Below are 20,940 nucleotides of genomic sequence, written 5' to 3'. Positions count from 1 at the left end.
TTTTCATTACACATTAACAACATCACAGATGATAGAAACGCAAAGATCAGGACAAAGTTAAAAAAAAAGAAAGAAAGAAAAAGCAGGATAGAAAGACAAAGTAGTTGAAGGAAAAGAGGAAAGAAATGGATCACGTAAAGAAAATCCAAAGTTGTTTACTCAACTTCCACCTCAACAGTCATCAGAGACAAACAAAAAAAAAGATTGTAGGTTCAAGGGTGTAAGGTGAGTGATTTATGTCATGGCGCACACAGGACTCCAGAAGCAACAGGTTTCATGATGGTGAACTAAGTCTTTTTTCTGATTCATCAGTCCTTTTATTAACACACCGAGAGCCAGCTGCAACACCATGATATATGAAATGATGATATTCCATTTAATAGCAATTCTGTTTTGTGAGATTACGGACACAGTGAGCTGGAGGCACTTGATTGCTCAGTGTATCTGTCATTTTTAATTGCTAGGTTTACCCTCAGCTTCAGTTTATCAGCTAAACTGCAGGGGAATAATAAATGCTGTTGTATCTTCACTGTTCCAGAAACACTTGGAAGAAAGAAAGTAAAGGACGAGGGGAAGAAGAAAGGAACACCACCACTCTTGCCTGTCTTGGGACAGGCTCCCAGAGGAAACTGGAAAGCTTTCACCGCTTTGCTGAATAATGCTGAATCTGCTTAAATGTAGCACAGGTTTCAGAAGTTGCACTGATACTCATGAGGTGCCATTGTTAGGACAACTATCTTCTACAATGCTGCACATGTTCCAGCCTGAATGAGTGAAGAAACAGAGCATTTGTTTTCTTTTGGGTGGTGCTAATTTAAACAAAGCACCTACCACACCACTACAAAGTAAATGTACAGATTGGGAGGAATGACATGATGAAGGCATATAGTTAAAGAATGCCTTAAGAAAGTGCAAGAAATGAATTAATTTAGGGATGCACATGTTCCCCCACAGAATAATTTGGGACAAAGAGGAGGGTAAATAGCAGAGACCCACAAACACAAACCACTGCCTAAGTTTCCTCTCCAAGCTTGGCTAGTTCTAAAGTTTCCCTGCCAGACTTTCTCTGTCCTAGCTCCCTAAACCCCTTAGCACAAAGTGATACTTCTAGTACCTGTACATTACAGCTGAAGCTAATTGCACATGGTTTACATATTTTATATTAAAAACTATTTTTTTCCTAGGGAAATAAAATAATTTTACAATCATGGGCTTAGTTCACTATTGAAATTGCTCGGTAGGGTTGCTATTTGTTAACTCCTGTTTCCTGTGAGTGATTCCCCCACAGGGAATGACAAGCAATGGTACTGCTGATTGCCTTCCGTTCAGTGTCCCATTTGAAGAGAACAGTTTTTAATTCTGGCTATCATTCCATAGGAGCCTCACCAGTGGGGTTTGCATGTCTGAATCAGTTCTTCCACCTGGTATTTTGGCCCCACCTTCTCCACAGCTGGTCCAACCCCATTTCTAAGATGCAGGAACCAGCCCTGAGCCCCTCGTGGAGTTGAGTTTGAAAATAATGCCACTGTGTTTCCCCCATTCTGTCAAGGGGCCCTGCAACTTGTGTTCTGTCAGCAGAAGTGAATCTGATCCGCTATTTTTAACATGAAAGAAATAAAATATTCTGTTTTCATGTCATTTTTGCTCTCAAGCTGTGTGTGAAATAACCCTGGGGCTATTATAATTACTTGGTTGGGTTGACCAGAACAGCAGCTTTGGCTCATTTTAGTCCTTTTCTACCAATTTCCAATCTGTTCTAGGAACGTGTATTTTTAACTTTGCAGAAGGTGAGCCTCCTGGAATTAATGGCAGGTCAACTGGTGGGGATAAAATATGTAATATGTTCTCCCAGAAGTTGAATGGAGAGCTTTTGAGGTTTGTTACTCAATTCAGGCAAGTTCCTGACCTTTCCTGGAACCAAGGAAAAGAAGCACCACAGGGGTCCTGCAGGCATCAAAGACTCCTCCAGGCAAATGGTTTCTATGTCTGGGTTTTCAAGCCACACAGGATGCCTAACCATTTGGCATGCTGGTCTGAGCAAGAAACGTTTTCATGGGATAACTCTTGTCTCATCTTTTTCTCATCGGTCATCCTCATGGAGCAAGCCCCTCCACAGACAAACTTCAATGGCATGAGGTTAAACAAGAAACTTAAAAAAAAAAAACCAATTTAAATTACCAAGAACTTTCAACTAGCCCACACAGGAGGCAAAAGCTCGTTCCATGCCTGCACCAACTGACGTATAGACATTTGGAAGACAGGGTCTCATAACCTCAGTTCTAGATGCTTGAGCACATGTATGGCTTAACTACAGTGAATAAGTCTGGATATGCTACTCATACAGTGGGGTTCTGCAGAGGAACTTTCTTGAAGGAGAATAATTCTCTTCAGCCATGTGACATCTTTTACCCAATAATCATCTATATCAACTGATGGATAAATCCATTTTAGAGATGTGGAAACTGAGGCACAGCAAAGTTAATTGATTTACCCGAGGTCATCATACAAGTCAATGGTACAGCCAGGCAAAGAACCCCATGGTGCTAACTCTCACCTCAGTGTTTTAAAAGGTAGACACTTTATCCCTTTTGTCAAAATACTTTCAGTTCTAGCTTCATAGTAGATGAAATGATAAATGTCATGCACAGACATTTCATCTGACTCCCAAGAATGAAAATTAAATAAAAAGTAACCCAAAAAGGACAAAATAATATGTGCAGTGGACTCTTGTTTGATACCAGTCAGGACCACTGTGTTTTACTCAGAAAATAGTTTTCCACCTTGGCAGAAAAAAGCAATTTCACAGATCTTATAATTAAACCCTAATTTATCTAGTTAGTTGTTCAAAAGTAATGTGTATGCCTTTCTTCACGCACACAATACAAAATCTTCCTTTACTTTGCAAAACAGATAGTTAAGCAGAGCACTTCCTCTATTTGGTCCCTGGTTTTTTAAAAATTTTTTTAAAATTTTTTTTACAGAAATGTAACCCTGATTTTCCAGTCAATATGAGGAGTCATCAGGGCTGTTACAGCACAAAGCAGCTTGCAGTGCAGGGAATGGTGATGTGTAAATGATGGTTTCTACGCCTATGCTATCATATGGCCTAGTTCCACACAAAACCTTGAACTCAGTGGCTTTCAGCTTTGATCCCACAGTGTCCTTACAATGCTGTGACTTAACCCTTACCAAACATAAGGTTGATTAGTTTGTTTATTTCTACTGAAGATGAAAGACTTGAGTCTCCACTGCTTTGGCCCTTGAATAGTCATTTCCTCCCATCCATGGAAAGTGCTACTAAATTGGAGTTACCCGCTCACTTATATCACCCACAGCATTTTCCACCAGCTTTGCACTCACTGGTCCCGTCCCTCTTCTCTGGCTCAGAGGTAAATAGTGTAGCCTGTGGAAACGGAGTGTAAAATGGCCTTTTCTGATCCCCTAATCCCGGGTTGACTGCGTGTCAGTTGGTCTCCCATGCCTAACTGCTGAAAATAAGGGACTGATTCAGCAGCTGGGCATAGCATGGTATAGGGATAGCTGGCTATGCGCTCATTCCCCAGTCCATGTGCTGCATTGGGGAGCAGGTGACATAACAGCTACAATGAAATTTCTTGCTGGTACACAGACACTATAGTGAGGGAGGCCTTACAGAGTGATCAAAAGCAATATAATCTCTAATATGTTTTAATGGTGGTCACAGCATACCTGCCAGAAACAACCATGGTGCTGGAGGCCCTTACCAAGGCTCTCCCCTATTTTCTATCCTGGATATTTATTCTCATCTTTCTCATCCCATTTTACACAAGACTGAAGAGAGAAAAAGAGGAGAGATGGAAGGAAAGAATATCCGCCAGCTTCACCCAGTGGGGAAGGTGCTTAGAGCAACTCCCTGTAGCACTCCCATTCTTGCTTTGAGTACAGCAGAGGAATATCCGGCACGTACTCCCCATTCCATTGGGATCGCGTACATGCCAAGGGTGGGGAGCTGGAAGTCCCCATACCAGTGTCAATAATGTGTCATAATTAAATATATTATGTAAAGTTATGCAAATGTATGTAAATGTTAACAACATTTTTTTTATTCAGGCTGTTGACACATATGAATTATCTTTGAGGAAAGATAAGATTGTTAGGTAAAACCCACAGCCCAGATTAAAAAATAAAATGTTTGCCCTTTAAAATTGTACTTCCTGTACACATAGACTATTAAACTGCAAAGCCTGCACTGCAAGAATTGGTCAGTAACAACACCCATTTTTCTATTTTTACACAAAGAACCTCAATTAGTTTGTTTAGAATACCTCACCACTGTGCTTAGAGAAATATTTAAATCTACTTTAGTTGTGTTCAGCTATTATAACACAAATTGCAAAATGCGACAATTATGTTTCATATTAAAATATCTATATTCCTAGAACTAATGACAGAAAAATTTTAAATTATATTAATAATTTAAAGAACCAAAAGAGATTTCCAGAAAGTAGGTCCCTGAGAAAATCAGAGGATTAATCTGAATGATAACAAAGACCATGAGGTTCATGAACTTACGCTGCAGATAGATGCAAGATTTTTACACTAGAATCAATGCCTTTAGAATTCCTTATGAATGTACTATGCACATCTGTAAAGGGGCATGTGTCTGGCCTGATAAAAATCTAGAGGACAGTTTGTCAGTTGCTTTTAAAAGAGTCACAGCAGCTACTCCTATAGATTAGTGAAATCTATCTGCACATTATGCTGCCTGTACGTATCCCACACGAACAGCCACTCATCAAAAATGGATTATTATTTAAGGCAAGGGATCTTGAGGCTTTTCATAGCACAGACCATATTTTAATACAGATATTGCTTGTGGACTACCTGCATTCCCATAGACCAGCTCACCCTCCAATCGCTCTCTACAGAACCTGCCTACACATGGGAAAAGGGGCATTTCTAGTTTTGTTTAATTAACTTTAGCAGCTGGGAATAAGGAGACCTCTGACATGAATCCCAGTCACTCTGCACGAACCAGCACTACTGCTCTTTACAATCTGAGATTCTCTGACTTAAGCAACATTCCTTCAAATTAAGCAGCACATCTGGCATATATATATATATATATATATATATATATATATATATATATATATATATATATTAGTCATTCAAGAAACAGAGTTAAGGAAGATTTCTGTAGGCAAATATAAAATATATATTACCTGGAACTGGGCTGGGGTAGTTTTAGAGATACTCTAAATTTTTCTTGGGAAAGCATTTTTTGCTAAATCTGAAATAATTGCAAATAACAAATTCTTGAGCTGTACTGAATTTTGCCTTGTTTTTTCAGTATATTTTGTGCGAGTTTTTATTATTTTTGTTCAATTCACTTGCATTTGGAGTTCTTAATTCAAAAGTCTAAGAAGTAGGGCATACATTCCATTTTACTTTTTAAATAAATACCTGCTTTCTTATAAGGAAAAAAATATTTATTTTTTCTGAATATTAGGGAAAATGTGAGAGCTTTCTTTTAAATGATTATTATATTATTTTTAACTTCACTGTCCTTAGGAACGCATACAGCTAGGTACACTAAAATTCCAGATGGAAATCAACTTTCCACTGAAGTCAACAAAGCTTCACCAATTTAGGCTGAGGATCTGGCTCCTATTTCATACAATGTGCATATAACATATGGAATGGCTAGATCCAAATCTTCAGGCAGGTTTGCTTTAAATTGAAAAGGGTAGAATGAATAATCACCACTTTGGGATCATTTTTCTGAGTCATAGGTTTCCCAAGATTTCCCTACAAATACTCTACTGAGCAAAACACTGCTGGCATGTTATTTGCTAAATAAAATACTCTGTTGGAGCAAGAGAAGGGGAAAAAAAACTATTAGTTCCTCAAGACTCATTTCATTTGTGATTTCTATCCATTCCCTCCCTCTTATTCACCGATTTTTTTCACCTTTTGAAAATATTTGATAAAGGAAAATGATGATGTAGATTTCAGGAAGATGTAGCCTGATAAGTGGATAACCTAAAACACTTGAGCCTCAAAGCCAGGGAACAAGTAACAATGAAGTTACTGGGCATGTCTGACATTGTAAAAGGGAGATGGAATGCCAAATGGCACAAATGATGGAACTACAGGCTGGAAATGGAAAGTAAGAAAATCCAGACCAGGGCAGATATTACAAAACACTACCTTGTTCATCAAATAATAAATGGCTTTCTACAGTTGGAAATACAGGAGCAAAGAGAAGAGGGGCATGCAGAATGCAGAACGGAGCAGAAAATGGTGAAAACTAGAGTTGGATCAATAGTCCAACAGAAACTGGAGAGAAAAAAAGTTGAATGAGCCTGGTGGGATGAGAGAGGGAACAGGATCATAAGAGCAGATCTCTCTACTGCACATGGCTTTGGCTGTTAAGTTAAGAAGGGTAAACTTCCAGTTTCGGGATGTTTATTCCAACCAAATTAATCAGATGGATCTCTGTAAATTTAGATGATAGTAGAAATACTACTGGACAGTCGGTATGCAGCATCAACCCAACTGGGAAGAGATAATAGTGAAGAATGAGGTCTACTGCTGTCTGATTTGTATTCCAGTGACATGGCTACCCTGTCAGTTTATATGTGATTCTGTCTGGGCATTTTTTTTGAGAGAGAGAGAGAGAGAGGATTTTTGCTATTAGTTCTCAAAGTCCGTGCCTGACTCTTTCTGCTCCAACTGAATCTTGTTCTCATTCTCTTTCTCTCCCTCTCTATCTACTTTTTAAACTTATTCTTGCAAATGATAGGTGGCACTTTCTTCCCAGAACTGTCAGCATTTCTCTGTGTAAGCTCAAAGGCTTCTGTCTCTCACCAATGGAAGTTGGTCCAATAAAAAAAAAATTAACTCACCCACCTTCTCTCTCTAATACCTTGGGACCAACACGGCTACAACAATACTACATACAGCATTTCTCTTCTCAAACATCAACCTGGTTTTGAAAAAGTTATCCTAGTGCTTTAGAATTGCAATTGCTATAGTAGTTGCTCTTTGTCACTACCCTCAAACAGTTTCTTCAGCAGCACCTTTAGTATATGCAAGTTCTTCCTGCCAAGATATTTTCTGTGGATTAAAAAGCGCAAATGCCTGACCACTGTCCTTGTTGCGTGCCATTTATGGTTCTCGTCTCGTTTGCTATTGAATTTTATAGACTCCACTTTCTTTCATTTTCTAATTAGGTCAGTATTCGATGCATTGCTTTCCAATGGATTTTGTAACCTTCATAGTAACTTATTCCTGTAGCTATTAGCTTAAAGACATCAGATTTTATTACTGCAAACACAGATTTTCATCTATGATAAATTGGTTCCTGAAGTATTTAAATGCCTCTAATTACATTTAGCGACGTACACATTAAGAAACAGAATAAAGTATTCATATAAAACAATATAGTTAATAAGTTTAAGTTAGCACAACCAGGTAGGGGAGGAGGACCCTTAGGAAATACTGTCAGCAACAATCAGCCTTATTTGGCAAGAGCAACTATGAATGCAATTTATCTATCTGTGACCAATCCTACAATACTTACTTGACTTTTTTCTTCTTTATATTACAGGTAACATAACGTTCTTTCTAGTGACAAGAAATGACTAAGTAAATCATACAGCGAATTTTTCCCCATATAATTTACTCATCACGTAAACTATATGGGGGAAAAAGGAAGTATTTCTTCACAGAACACACAGTCGAGCTGTGGAACTCCTTGCCAGAGAACGTTGTGATGGCCAAGACTATAATGGGGTTCAAAAAAGAGCTAGATAAGTTCATGGATAGGTCCATGAATGGTTATTAGTCAGATGGGCAGGGATTGATGTTTGCCAGAAGCTGTGAATGAGCAACAGGATGGATCACTTGATGGTTACTTATTCTATTCATACCCTCAGAAGCACCTGGCATTGGCCACTGTTGGAAAACAGGAAACTGTGGACCATTGGTCTGACCCAATATCGCCATTATTATGTGGCCAAATTCAAACCTGGACTAAAGCATTTACTCCAGGATTGATGTTTGTCTCATATGTGCTTATACATCAAGCAAGCAAGTCAAACATGACCCTGTTCTCTGGAAAGGGTGAGAGGTAGGATAACAAAAAGAACCTTTTCTCTCACAAGTTTAAGACCTGAAGAAAAGTTCCAGGACATCAGTTAACTGAAACCTTTGAGGTAGCATAGGAGAAGCTTCCAAAAGTATGAAAAGGATTGAGAAAATTATAGTTTTCCTAAGGAAGATAAATGCTGGTGCTCCAGGGCATATGCCAATTACTAACTGATGGAAGTTAAGAAGAAATTTTCCAAATGGACAGGCACATCCATAAGTGTCCATTATTACATTACTTTCACCTTCCTCAGAAGCATGTGGACCACTGGACCAGTAATGATGGCTGTTTGATGTTCCTAATAAAACAACTGTTCACACTGCGATGGGGTTCAGAATCCACTAGATGAATGTCATATGAACATATTAAGTATGCTACCAAGGAAGGCAAGTAAAACAACAAAAATATAAGTGAGCTTAATCCCTTGACTTTTTCGGAGGTGGAAAGGGTAGATGCTCTAGGAGCTCCACACGTCACCTTCTTTCCTTCAAAGATCCACCATCTGGTAAACCTATCGTCAGGTAAACCTATCTGCTGTCTGGAGATGTATATCTGCTCCCAGAACATTGCTTCTGAGTCAGCTGAAGGGATAAGCTGAAAGACAATATAAAGTGTTTTCTTTGCCTCCTATTACTTTCACAAGATAGCAGAGAACCGATATTGTCCCAAAGCATAGGTCTCTGCTCCAATTAAATTTTCTTGTGACATTTAATATGTATCTGTAAAAAGAACGAGATTGAAAGATACTTTGAGAACACAAGAAGGGGACATGAAAGACAAACCAACAAGAGCAAGACTGATGCTATTCTCCAGTTTACACCATTTCCTAACTTCCTCTATGTATCTCAGATATTTTAGATTTATCTTATATGTATATGTATCTCAAATATTTACTGCTTTTCTGATATTTCACATAGGCACAGGCCCAAGCAATTTGCAGTAGACAGTAAAAAGTTGAGGTCTCCCACCCTACAAGTAAGTGCACTAGTAAGAATCTACATGAGTGCTAGGAGCTGTGCTAATGAATCCCCTTGCAGGATCAAGGCCTAAATTTCTCCCTTCTTTAGACAGCTTTATTTTTCACATAAGCACATTTGGAATCTTGAAAGTGCTTCAGTGAAAACCACAAAGGATCTGCACACAGATGACAATGTTAACAAAACCTTTATAGAAAGAGAAAGTACACCGGATCTAGCTAGTAGAGCTAAGATAGGAGAAAATGTTTGCTATAACTCATTATTTTCCTATAGCACACAGTTCTTGAAATAATTTCATAATTTAGGTAGCAAAGATTCAATGCCTTGAATCCCCATCCTCCCCTCCACCCCCATCCAAACGTTCACACTTTCAGAATTAACAAATGAATGCAGCTTGAATTGTAGTGCTTGTTATTCCTTCAGGTACTATATATGTCAATTATAAAACTGGAAAAGAAGGGTAATAACATGTTATTGTAAATTACTAATAATGGCCTTTTTGTATCTGAACAGATTCAGGTTAATCTGAATCAACCACAATCAGTTTAGTGGAAGGACAACAAATGGAAACTGCAGTCAAGTAGAAGCTCTAACCTTTAGTTTTTCAGATTTATTTTTCACACCTTATAATTAAATCTATTTTTAAAGTACTGAAAGTGTCAGCAATTCACTTGCTGTGCCTCTTTCTATCAAAACTACGTAAAATTACAATATACTTTTCCATTCCAATTGACTGATGTCTAGAAACATGGAGCTAAAATCATCCCTGCTATAACTAAAGTCAGTGGAGTCACATCAAGGATAAATGTGGTTCAGATACAATAGCTACATCTCTACTGAAAACGTAGCAGGATGAATTTCCAAGCTGATATGTAATGAAATATAAGACACACAGTTCCCATGAACTTCAAGTTTGTCAGCAATAAATAAATGATTTGATCTGAAGTATGGACAGTGATTTCTTGTTTAAACTTTCACTGACATACATATTTTGCACTAGTTGAGAAAAAGATACATGCAAAAATTCCAGTGCAGGATGTGTCACTCATAGCGATAGTACCACAGCTCAGACACGGAACTCACACTACAGACTTATTTATATCCTGCCAAACTGGAACCCCCCAAATTATTATTATTTATTTGTATTAGGACAGCACTTAAGGTTTAAACAACCCACAATAGCAGTGGGGGGCAGAAATTAAGAAAGAAAGTTGATGATGTTGAAAAGTATAACCAAACCGCTATATTTAGAGTATTTAGGGAGCTGTATTTAGAGAGGTGGGCCTGGGACAAAAGGGATTCTGCACAGGGTCGAAGCTGGAGGAAGAAGGAAAAATTCGTAACTATAGCTGGTTGGAAATTTTTTGTGAAAACAGTTTTTCAATGACAAATGCTGTTTTTGTTGAAATTGAAACATTTTGAAAACATGTTCATTTCAATAAAACTTAGTTTAAAAAAAAAATGAAGATTTTTGATAATGTTAATATGTCCCGTTTCAAGATTTGCAGACAGGAATGTTTCCATTTTTCATTTAGAAACAATATATTTTAAAATAAAAGCTATTGTTATATATAACAATATAACAATAGTTTTTATTTTAAATATATATATATATATATATATATATATATATATATATAAATAAAATAAAAAGTTTTTAAAAGTCAAAACTATAATGAAATGCTTCAATTTTGTCAAAACAAAATGTATCAATTAACCCAAAATGAATTTTTTCTGAATTTTATTTTACAGGAAGTTTCAAACTTGTTTGTTTTCTTTCCATTTCAGAATGGAAGAAAAATTAAAAATTGAGGAATTTCCTAGAAAATAGAAAATCTAGTTCCCACCCTGCTCTATTCATAACCCAAGATCCACTGCAAAATTGCAGGGAGAAAAGGGGAATAGAAATGATAGGGGGAGAGAAGCGATATAGAAAACAAAACAAATATTAAGAGAAAAAAGCAGAAGCAGCAGCCAGGGCATGGAACCAAGAAACACAGGAAAGCAAGTACCTGTTTGCTAGTCCACCATAGTGTGAGTGGCTCCAACAAAAATTGCAGGGCACAAATGGTATTTTTCAAGGTCTGCTTCTGAAAAGTGATGACCACTAGTGACTCCCACTGCCATCACTGGGGGGGAGTCACAGGTTTTCAGCACTTCTTGGAACCAGGACCTTCAAAACACATTAAGTGGTTCTAAAAACACTGAAGTTACTATCTTTACAGATCATTTGCTTTTGCTAGATTTATACAACTACAATTTCCAGTCTGTTTTTCTCCAAAGGCATTTGAATGATTTAATCAAGTATTTAGACTCATCCCTCTCCAAATCATCACAAGGCCCATCCAAAAGCCAAGATTTAAAAGGAAAATTAAATATGTGAGCGTGTGTGCATGTATATAAATAAAGCAGGAGGTTTTAAACCATTTGGATCCATTTCTTAATACATAACAACTTGAGCCCTAACCTTGGTTTCAAGGTTCAAGATTTTTGAGTAATTTACCAAGATAAAAGTGGAAATAAGGTAACTATGGGTCTAAAATCAGAGATTGTTGAGAGGTACATTTTTTTCTCTAAAACCCCTTAATAAACAATTTACAACTTTTAACATGTCAGCAATTTTAAACTATAAAATACTTGAAATGGAACCAGTTAGATACACTTGATATTTCTTAAATGTTATGTAATGTCTTTTGTGAGGCTGGGAGGATTGTCATCAAATGGTGATTTGAAAGGTAAAATATTGGATGTAATTATTCTGTTTTCCCTGTGTACCCAGTATATTTTCCACACTGTGAAAGGCTTTGCACTGTAGCATTCCTTCCTCCTCTTGCTTGATCTAAGTCCTATTAAAGCCAACTAAAATATTCCTCTTGACTTCAGTGGAAATTGGATTGGGTACTTGTTTGAAGCTGACTGGAACCCTTTTGAACCCTAAATTTTGCCACTCCTAAATTGAACACGGTTACAAGAAAGAGGCTCAGGTCATTAGAGAGCACCACATGCAGGACATTGCTTTGAATTAAAGCAATGTCATTCAAAGCTAGTCCCCTGTTGCTCTCAGACTTGGTGGTATTTACCTATTTAAAAAAGATTAAAATACATGGAAAAACAGAAATTCAGACTTCAAAGTTTAACCTCAACCCTGTGGTGTCTGAAATAGGGATATGAAAAATAATCAAAATATCCATTCAGTGATCAGAAAAAATGATAAAACAGGTCTAATTATAGCAAAACTGCAATAGACACTTCATATGAATAAAACAATGCTGCGTACTCATTCATACTACAGCAGAGTACAGAGATGGGCCTGACTCATGAAGTTGAGGTCTGGTTTGAACTTGATTTGAATTTGGGAGGGATACTGGCTCCAGGGTTCCATTGTTTATACAGTAAACAAAGCATTAATGGCCAAATTGCAAAAAGCTCCCATCGATGACCAGGTACTCTCACAAGTATTCCTATTGTCTACAGTGGGAATAATTAGGTCACTAGCTGCTCACTGTTTCAAGCTGAGGTTTTACAATCTGGCCCAACATGAGTCAAGAATATGAAAGATGAAAGAACCATTACTAGGTTCTTCGAAGATTTCTTCAAAGTCTAATAACCCTTATAGTGCAAGTCAGTTAGCTCAGATGGTTGTTCAGGTCTTCATCATCAAAATAAGGTGTCATCAAGGCTTTTACAATGTGCCTCATGGCAGCATGCAAGAGAGCTGCCACGTGATCATAATATGCACGTAAGGCTTGATTCTGCAAGTGCGCCAAAGTATTTAAGCATATGATTACCTTTCAACATGTGAACATTCCCATTGGTGCACTTAAAGTTAAGCACATGCTTATGTGTTTTGTTTCATCAGGACCAGAGTGCTCAGCTCCTTGCAAAATTGAGTCCATATTGGGCCATGTCTTTACCTGGATGAGCAAAGAAGCAAGAGGGAAGGATATAGGTGCTTCCCCTGCAATTCTGCATTCCCTGAGCACAGGCCAAGACATAGCATAGGCTTTGTGCTATACTGAGTTTAGGACCTGTTTCTTGCTAGTGCCCCCCAGGATTGTCACGGTTCTGCCCATTTCTACACTGGCAGTGGAGCTGGCTGGCCATGAAGAGGAAAGTATGCTGAAACCCCCACTAAGGGAGCGTGGCATGCTTAATCCCTTGCAGGCTGAGTTCCCCTGGGTCTCTTTCCAGAAGGGAGTGGCTCTGCGCTAGCCTCAATACGTGCCTTTCACGAGATCTATCAGACTCAGCCTTTTACTCATGGAAGGATATGTTGAAAATAACATTGCTCCCATTGCTTCTAAAATACTGGATGCCAGAGGTGGATTAAATGCTGGATTCCAATCTGAGAAGCATAGGCAGATGTGAGGGCATATCCAGGGAATGGCATTGCCCTGACATCCCCACTGATGTCAGCTGGAGGTTGGTATGTGGATTGAGGGCAGCAGGCTCTCTCACTGAGCATATGGCTATAAGCACAAAGAGTAGATATGCACAAATGCATGCCTGTGTATCTCAAATTAGAATCAAACCCTAAGGGTTCTCTAGATGGAGGATAGAAGAATTTACATTAATAACTCATGCCAATCCATATGGGAGCTCAAAATGGTAAGCCACCCACAGTACCGCTAAGTAAACAGACACCTACCTATTCCCATTAGAAAAGAAGAATTATGACATTTCTCCCACTTTTAGCTTGCATGTTCTGATTCCAGAGTTTCATGGATTTGAGACGTTTTATAGTTTTCTTTTTTAACTCAATTGGATTTAATAGAGTGTAAGCTCTTGCACCAATATTTATCACTGACTAATATTTATGTTGTTATTTGTACCTGCAATAACAAGTTGCCCAGATTTTATTACGTTATACAGAAATTCTAATTTGTTCTTGTCTCATGAACCACTGATTGATAATTCAGATTTGCATTTTGCCAGCATGGCTTCCCAAGCCACCTTCTAGCAGCAAGAGAGATGCATATTTTCTGCTCTCAAAACAAAAGCAAACCTTCTGCGGATTTGTTGTGGTGGTGGGGGCTTTTTTTTTTGGTTTATTTAAGGGTATTTAACATAGGTTTTATTAAATGAATTTTAACATCTGAACAACAATAAAAATCCCAAACAATACCCCATAATAAGTGCTGTGTAAACATTCAGTGTGTTATCTTTAGGTGAATATAAATACTGACACACAGTGTCCTTTGCTGATATTTTTACTGGGCCATTACAGCAGATGACAAAGTAGGAGACACAAACGTAACAGGGTTAGGGAAGAAATTCATAAACCTTTGTATACAGAGATTTTATCTTCTCCCACCCTATTTAATTACAGTGACACAATGCAATTTATAGTTACTGTTAATAGATAAGGCTAGTCTAACCAAAGGCTATTAGCTAGACGCAAAGAGACTAGTGAACAAAGGAGTCAGTAGTTAAACTTGCTGTTTTATGTATAAAATATGAATATAAGGCAATGGATATTATCACTTTTTCATTTACAATATCATTATTAAAGAACACAAATGTCTAAAATAATATGGTTTCTCCTAAGCAATTAGAGGTGTATAATGATTATATCTGGGAGTATAGGGTATAAAGCTTTCTAGGGGAGGAACTGTATTTTAACACATATCTGTACCTATCCTGACTGGGGCCTCTCAGTGTTAACACAAAATAAATAATAGTTGAGACAGGAGAAGATGCAGGTTCTCCCCAAGAAAGGGCAGGACAGGCAATTGACACATCTTACATTGATATTGTTATGAATATTGGCTAAATAATCAACATAATTCTGCAGAAGAGATACACCATATATCATGCAAGTTCAGATTACTAATAATTAACATGGCTAGCAATTAACAGATCTTAAATCTAGCCTCACTTTACGGTTGTCAGTGGTTTCTGACTGCAAGGTGAAGTGAGATAACTTTTGAGCAGCTATCTTTCCACTAAAAAGCTAATGGAATGGGTCAGTGTGGGAGAAAAATGAACAGCCTTTTGCAATTGCATTTTTATATCATCCAAAAGCAAAATGGAAAGTGTATGCCTCTGTCTGATTTGTTTAAATGTATGAAATAAGAGGAACAAAAGTTGAAGAAAAAGTTAACACTAAGACAAAACTAGCTCATCTCTTGGCTCTCTTACCTCATTTACAAAGACCCAGTGACTATCCTTTGAAGCAAGGTTGGTTTCCACAGCCTACAGAAAAAAAATAAATACATACATACATAAATAAAACTAAATAAAACCAATTGTAGATATTCCAAAGTTAACATAATTTCTGATAAAAGGGTGTTATTACAATGTTCATTTTGACAACTGTTTTCCTTTGGACAGTTTCCTTTATTCATACTGCTGCTACTTTGCTGAAAGTCACCAAATCTCTTCTGCTCAAGTTTCATTTTGGTTTGAGTATATGCCACAGTACAACCTACATTTGCCCAGAGTTGCAGCAGCGCAGTGCATCACCACCGTACGGAAATCTACGTGCAGAAGCACGTTTAACATTCTTTGGTCCATGGCTGCAGGTAAGTTATTGGTGTATGTCCCACAGCGTGTCATTTTTAAATTTCCTGTGATATTTCTTAACGCTGTGGGTAGGATGTTTTTAATATTCTCCCATCAACACACAAACAGATCTCTGTCTAGCTGCAACCCCTGGGTCAGTAAACATATTGGGTGAAACTCATCCCTGTACAGAAAGCCAGCACAAGGCATATGTACTGCTTAAGTCCCCCTTTATGTTTTTCACAGGCCTTGTGCTGGCCTGATGCACAGGGATGAATTTCACATGTTATGCATAAGGGTCAATTTATTAGCATATTTATAACCTCCCAATGTAGACAGACCATTACAGTCAATAGACTCACTAACACAATAGCAGGCAGTGCCTAATGTGATGGGGAACTGAATAGAGAGGGCCTGACCAATGTGTGCACACATTAAGTTTCTAGCTATCCTCTGCTTCACTCCTCTGGCAGGCAGAGTTGATCCCATTCCAGAGATAATAGGGTTCTTTACAGCTGCAGTTGATAATAGGGCACTCAACCAGGTGTCAGGAGATCTGCAATCTGTTGCCACAGATGTGCGGCTTGTATAGTCTGTGAGAATAATTGCTGTTTTAAAATGTTAGCTTAACACATTTGTGAACATAGTACACATAGTGTACTCAAAGACATCCGTGTTTATAAATGTTCTACTTGATTGTGCTCAAATCTAGTTAAGTCACTAACACCATTTGTAATCCCCATAGCTAGTTGGTACCTAATTCTGTTTGAAAACTGCTTTGGTTACAAGCTAGTTTTGACCACAGTCAGACAGTACATTTATAAACATTAATGTCTTTGTCTACAGGAGAGGTTTAAAAATGTGATAAGTAGCATGTTAGCTGATCTATTTTAAAACACATCTCATCTTCCCACAGCCTACACAAGTCTGGTATCACTTCCTCACTCTATGCCTTCATGCTCTCATCTGTAAAACAAGAATAATTCCTACCCACCTTCGTAAAAAGCTTTGGAGAGCCACAGAATGAAATGAGGATGAAGTAAGGACAAATTATCTGATCAGTAAGATACCATTGTGGAAATTTTAACCAAGACAGGTCTCAAAGTAGTTGGGTTGGTTCAAAGGGCAGACATCCCTAGAGACAATCCTCTCTTAAAAACTAGTTTTAAGTTGCCTCTGATAAGTAGTATCTCTTACATGCATTTTTAGATGTTAGGAAAGGGTAGAGGCACAGGTCACATAATTGGGGGAAGTTTTAAGAAAGCTATTGGCCTCCAATAAAAATAACAGCAAAAATCTGAGGTGACATTCCCCCTCCCTCTTCCCAAGGTACTACACAGAGAGAGCCATTGGCCTAGTGACAAAGACCATGGTGCTGTATCATTTAACAGAGAAAGAGCCACGTGCTATCAGAATTGGCAAGGCACAGCTAAAGAATGCTCAGCTGCAGAGTTTTCCCATTGGCTTCATTTTGTGAGTTGCTGCAACAATGACCAATTTGTATCAGTAAATGTTAAGGCTAGGACTTAAAGCAACAAGAGACAGGCAATTTAAAGCCAATTTCCTTTACTGTCTCTTCAGCATTTAGGCCAAGACTTTTAAACCTGACTTTTATTTCCATATTTTGGCCCCTAATGTGCTGAACAGCCAGCGCCTCCTACTGAAGTAAATGCAAGTTGCTGGATGCTTCCCACTTTGAGTAAATATGGACTTAGAAGCCTAATTTTAGACACTTAGCTTTTAAAATCTTCACCTTTGAGGCCGAGCTCCCAGGGCGTTTAGGGAGGAGTTAGAGCTTTTAATTTGCTATTTTCTGCCTTTCAGAACTTTGCTCCACAGTCTCTAATTTACATGGCAAACAAGTGCAAGATAAAACTGAAGGAGAGAATCTATAGGCAGCAGCCAACTAGGGAGCTTCTGAGAGTACAGCCCTTCGGGGGTTGTTTTGCCAATAGTATCTTAAGATAAATCTTGAGATTTATTAATATATGTATTAATCAATCAGTCTTAAGAACTAATCTATTTGACCTGCTAGAAATCTTGCTATAGTGTTAAAGACATGTAATATATTTATTTAGACTTCTTGCTTCTTTCCCAAAAAAATATACACCATACACTTCCTAACAGAGCTATTGCAGCCAGCCTCTTAAATGTAAGGGATTTTCTAGGAGACAGATCAGGAACCCAAGTGATTGCTGTGGTTGAGGAAAAGCACTGCCATCCATTGTGCACTGTTCTGCACACAGCAAGCTAAAATACGTTACAGGATAGTTTATGGAAAAAAATATTACGGAGTATATAAAGTAACTCATTCATTTATATACTGTATATGAGTGTAGATTTCTCATAAAATTCCCAAAGGGTACAGTCACCATTCGAGACTAATGACCTGCAACATTTCTATTAAAAACAGAAAGCAGCTTTTGAGATGAATAGTGCACTGGAAACTACAAAGTCTCCATCTTCACTATTTTGCCTAAAAACTAAGACACGTAATTTCTCCAAGTTTAATAGAAAGAAACACTGAGACCAATATCTTGTGCCCGTTTGTTTCGCCCCAAACATATTTTAACAGCCAGATTCCATAGTGTAATGTCCTGAAAACAGAGATTTATAATGCAAACAATGACCCACTATAAACTGAGGTGCATAAATGACATTTCTGGAATGACAAGCTACTGAAGTACATATTGACATGTGCATGTACAACACTGCTTGTGATTTCTCAGTAGCAAATATGGAACTGCTCTGGTAGCAGAAATGAAAGGAGAGATATTGAATTATTTAAAAAAGGTGAGCATTCAGTTCTGAGCACCAGTAGTGGTAGTAGTAATAATAATGAAAGGAAAACGTGATGTTTGACAAAAGATAGTCAAGGAGAACTGCCTTAAAGAAAATTAAAAGCTTTGTTTTTTGGGGGGAAAAAATTTGCAAATGCAAACATTACTTTTTATTCATGATCAGTTCACATTTTCAAAATTATTTCCGAAACCATGAGGGACAGATTTTTTATTTATTTTATTTTATTTTATTTTAACAAGAGGGTAAGAAATGAATGGAAAGGGAAGGTTGTCAGGACCTCCTCTCTCCCAACTCTGTTTGCAAATCCCTGTGGGAGTCCTCAATCCCAGCTAAAGATCCTCAGACTTCTGCTAAAAATTCACTTCAGATTTTCCACCAAACAGCTTTCAGAAGACCACAATTTTCAGTCACCATTAACCTGGGCAACATTCCAGCCAGCGGCTGAGGGACGAAAGGCTCTGTATCCAAGAACCAGTTCCCCTGAGCCTTCAATTCCCTTCACACCATATACCTAGCCATGTTTTATTTAAGTGCGCTTTTTGGTTTTTTAAAGCAAAACTTTAAGGAATTTTTTTTTAAACCTTTTACAGTGAGAAAGTAGGAATCACTCTTTCACCAGGATCTTTAGACAATAAACCTCAGCTAGACCTGCCTCAAACTGCATCAGCTCAATAGCAGGAGATAAATTTTTATATTTTAAAAAAGAAATCAACAGCTTTGTTCTGGATCTACATGAATAGGAAAACTTAGCAGGACTTGTAGCAACAGCCCAATTTCCAAAGGTTTTGTTTGGAGCATGTGACAGCAATGAATTGGATGGTATCAAAGTGTACCTGTGTATCTGAGAAATCTTCTGTGTGTCTTGGATACAAATAAGTAGAGATAGCAGATATAAGGAAGTCAACTCGGGTGGGACAGATAGTTTCAGATCTCATTCCCAGGATATTTAATATATATCTAGAAACTCCTTTAATTAAAAAATATACAGCTCATGTCACAAAGTGATTTGCATACATAACAAAGCCCTTCCCTGCCCCACGCACTATTTATTGTAATTCTTGTAATTCATTAAAAAAATTTCTTTTGCATTTAAATAAATAGCTCTTGGTTTGGTATCCCCCATAGGGCACATCTCCTATGGTGGTTAATAGATGAAAAGAAAGAGAAAATAAAGCTTTCCTAGTTTCAAGCAAGAAAATGTTTATAGTAATTAAAGGAAAAATGTTAACCTATTCTGGCCCTCCTTACAATGGTTATAACCTAGTGAGAAATACTCCATACACGTTTTGACTCCAAATCATTAAATGGTGACAACCCTTACCACACATTCCCTGTCCTGTATGTTTGCACAAGCACACAAGTGCATGCACACACTTTTAACTTGATCTAAAGAACAGTGATCACCATTAGTGAGTACACATTTTCCAGCAGTTGCTGCAATATTTCCCTACACTTTCAAAGAAAATAATCGTGGAATCTCAGAAACTCTTGGTGCATGCTAACTTTTAAACAATGACCACTGAAATAATAAACAGAAGAGGTTTTGTTTGTTTTTTACATCTAATTTCTCCATCATTTGGAATGTACATTTTTGGTTGTCTCTCCACCACCACCACACTCGTTATTAAAGTCTTACTCTGAATTCTATATATGTATTTCTAAAATACATCACTTCTTTCTGAAATTTGGATAAAAGTCATCCCATGCATGTGTAATATTAAAACACGATGCATGTGCTCCTGCTGTTATTCCTCAGTTAACCGTACTACTAACGAAAGTTATTCTCCAAATAGGGTACGTCTTGGTATCAGTAATAAAAATGTTGCACAGATAATTTTCAAAAAAGTGCTCTGGCCCTGGAATACATTCCAGCCAGTACTCTGGAGGATTTCTTCTGTTAGATGGCTATGACGACTCCTACGCAATCCTGCCCCCCAGCCTGCTTGCTCATATAGAGGATCTGGCTGGGGCTCCCATACTCCTTGATGATATCATCAGCTAGTACCAGTTAAAGCAGCCTTCAGGCTGCTCTGTCTTGTGCCAGGGACCAAAATTTCTCTAGGTTTGAAAAAAATGCAAAGGGTTCTTTTCCATACTGAAGATTTGCTCCACTAAACAGGAGGGAAAATTGCTTCACAAAAAAAGAACAAAAATACTGACAATAGGGCTAAATGAGGGTTTTTTTGGGTTCTTTCTAGTTTGCAATGCCGAATTAGCAGCAACAGAAAAAAAGTGGCCAAAACACTGTGCTGACAATTTGTACAGTTCCAATGCTTTTAAATCCGATCATTAGAATGTCTAATGCACGCTAAATAGGAGTTTGCATTATATTTTTAATATAATATCAGGATGAATTGATAACTCAGATTAATAAACAATAGTAATCAACAATAGTAATTGTTGTCACCAACGAGGACCGGAAGAAGATCGTTATGGTGGACGTCACGGTCCCATTTGAAAACAGGACCCTGGCCTTTCATGCAGCCCGAGCTCATAAGAAGGAGAAGTACGCCCCCCTGGCTG

The 20,940-nt window shown here is 37.8% G+C and overlaps 1 protein-coding gene across 5 annotated transcripts in view; it reads right to left on the bottom strand.

Moving 5' to 3' along the window:
- Positions 1-20,940, bottom strand: part of GRID1 (glutamate ionotropic receptor delta type subunit 1) — a 710,419-nt gene that overhangs the window by 149,815 nt on the left and 539,664 nt on the right. For all 5 annotated transcript variants that reach the window (XM_067552528.1, XM_067552524.1, XM_067552526.1 and 2 more), the window contains exon 5: positions 15,253-15,306. In XM_067552528.1, coding sequence (XP_067408629.1) covers positions 15,253-15,306 — 54 coding nt within the window. The remainder of the gene's footprint in view (positions 1-15,252; positions 15,307-20,940) is intronic.

Source organism: Emydura macquarii, unplaced genomic scaffold (genome assembly GCF_026122565.2).
Source record: "Emydura macquarii macquarii isolate MOO-44397 ecotype Brisbane River unplaced genomic scaffold, CSIRO-AGI_Emac_v2 contig_1390, whole genome shotgun sequence".
Classification (NCBI taxonomy): Eukaryota; Metazoa; Chordata; order Testudines; family Chelidae; genus Emydura; species Emydura macquarii.
The sequence above is the reverse complement of the archived record's forward strand: the minus strand, read 5'-3'. Positions and strand labels throughout refer to the sequence as shown.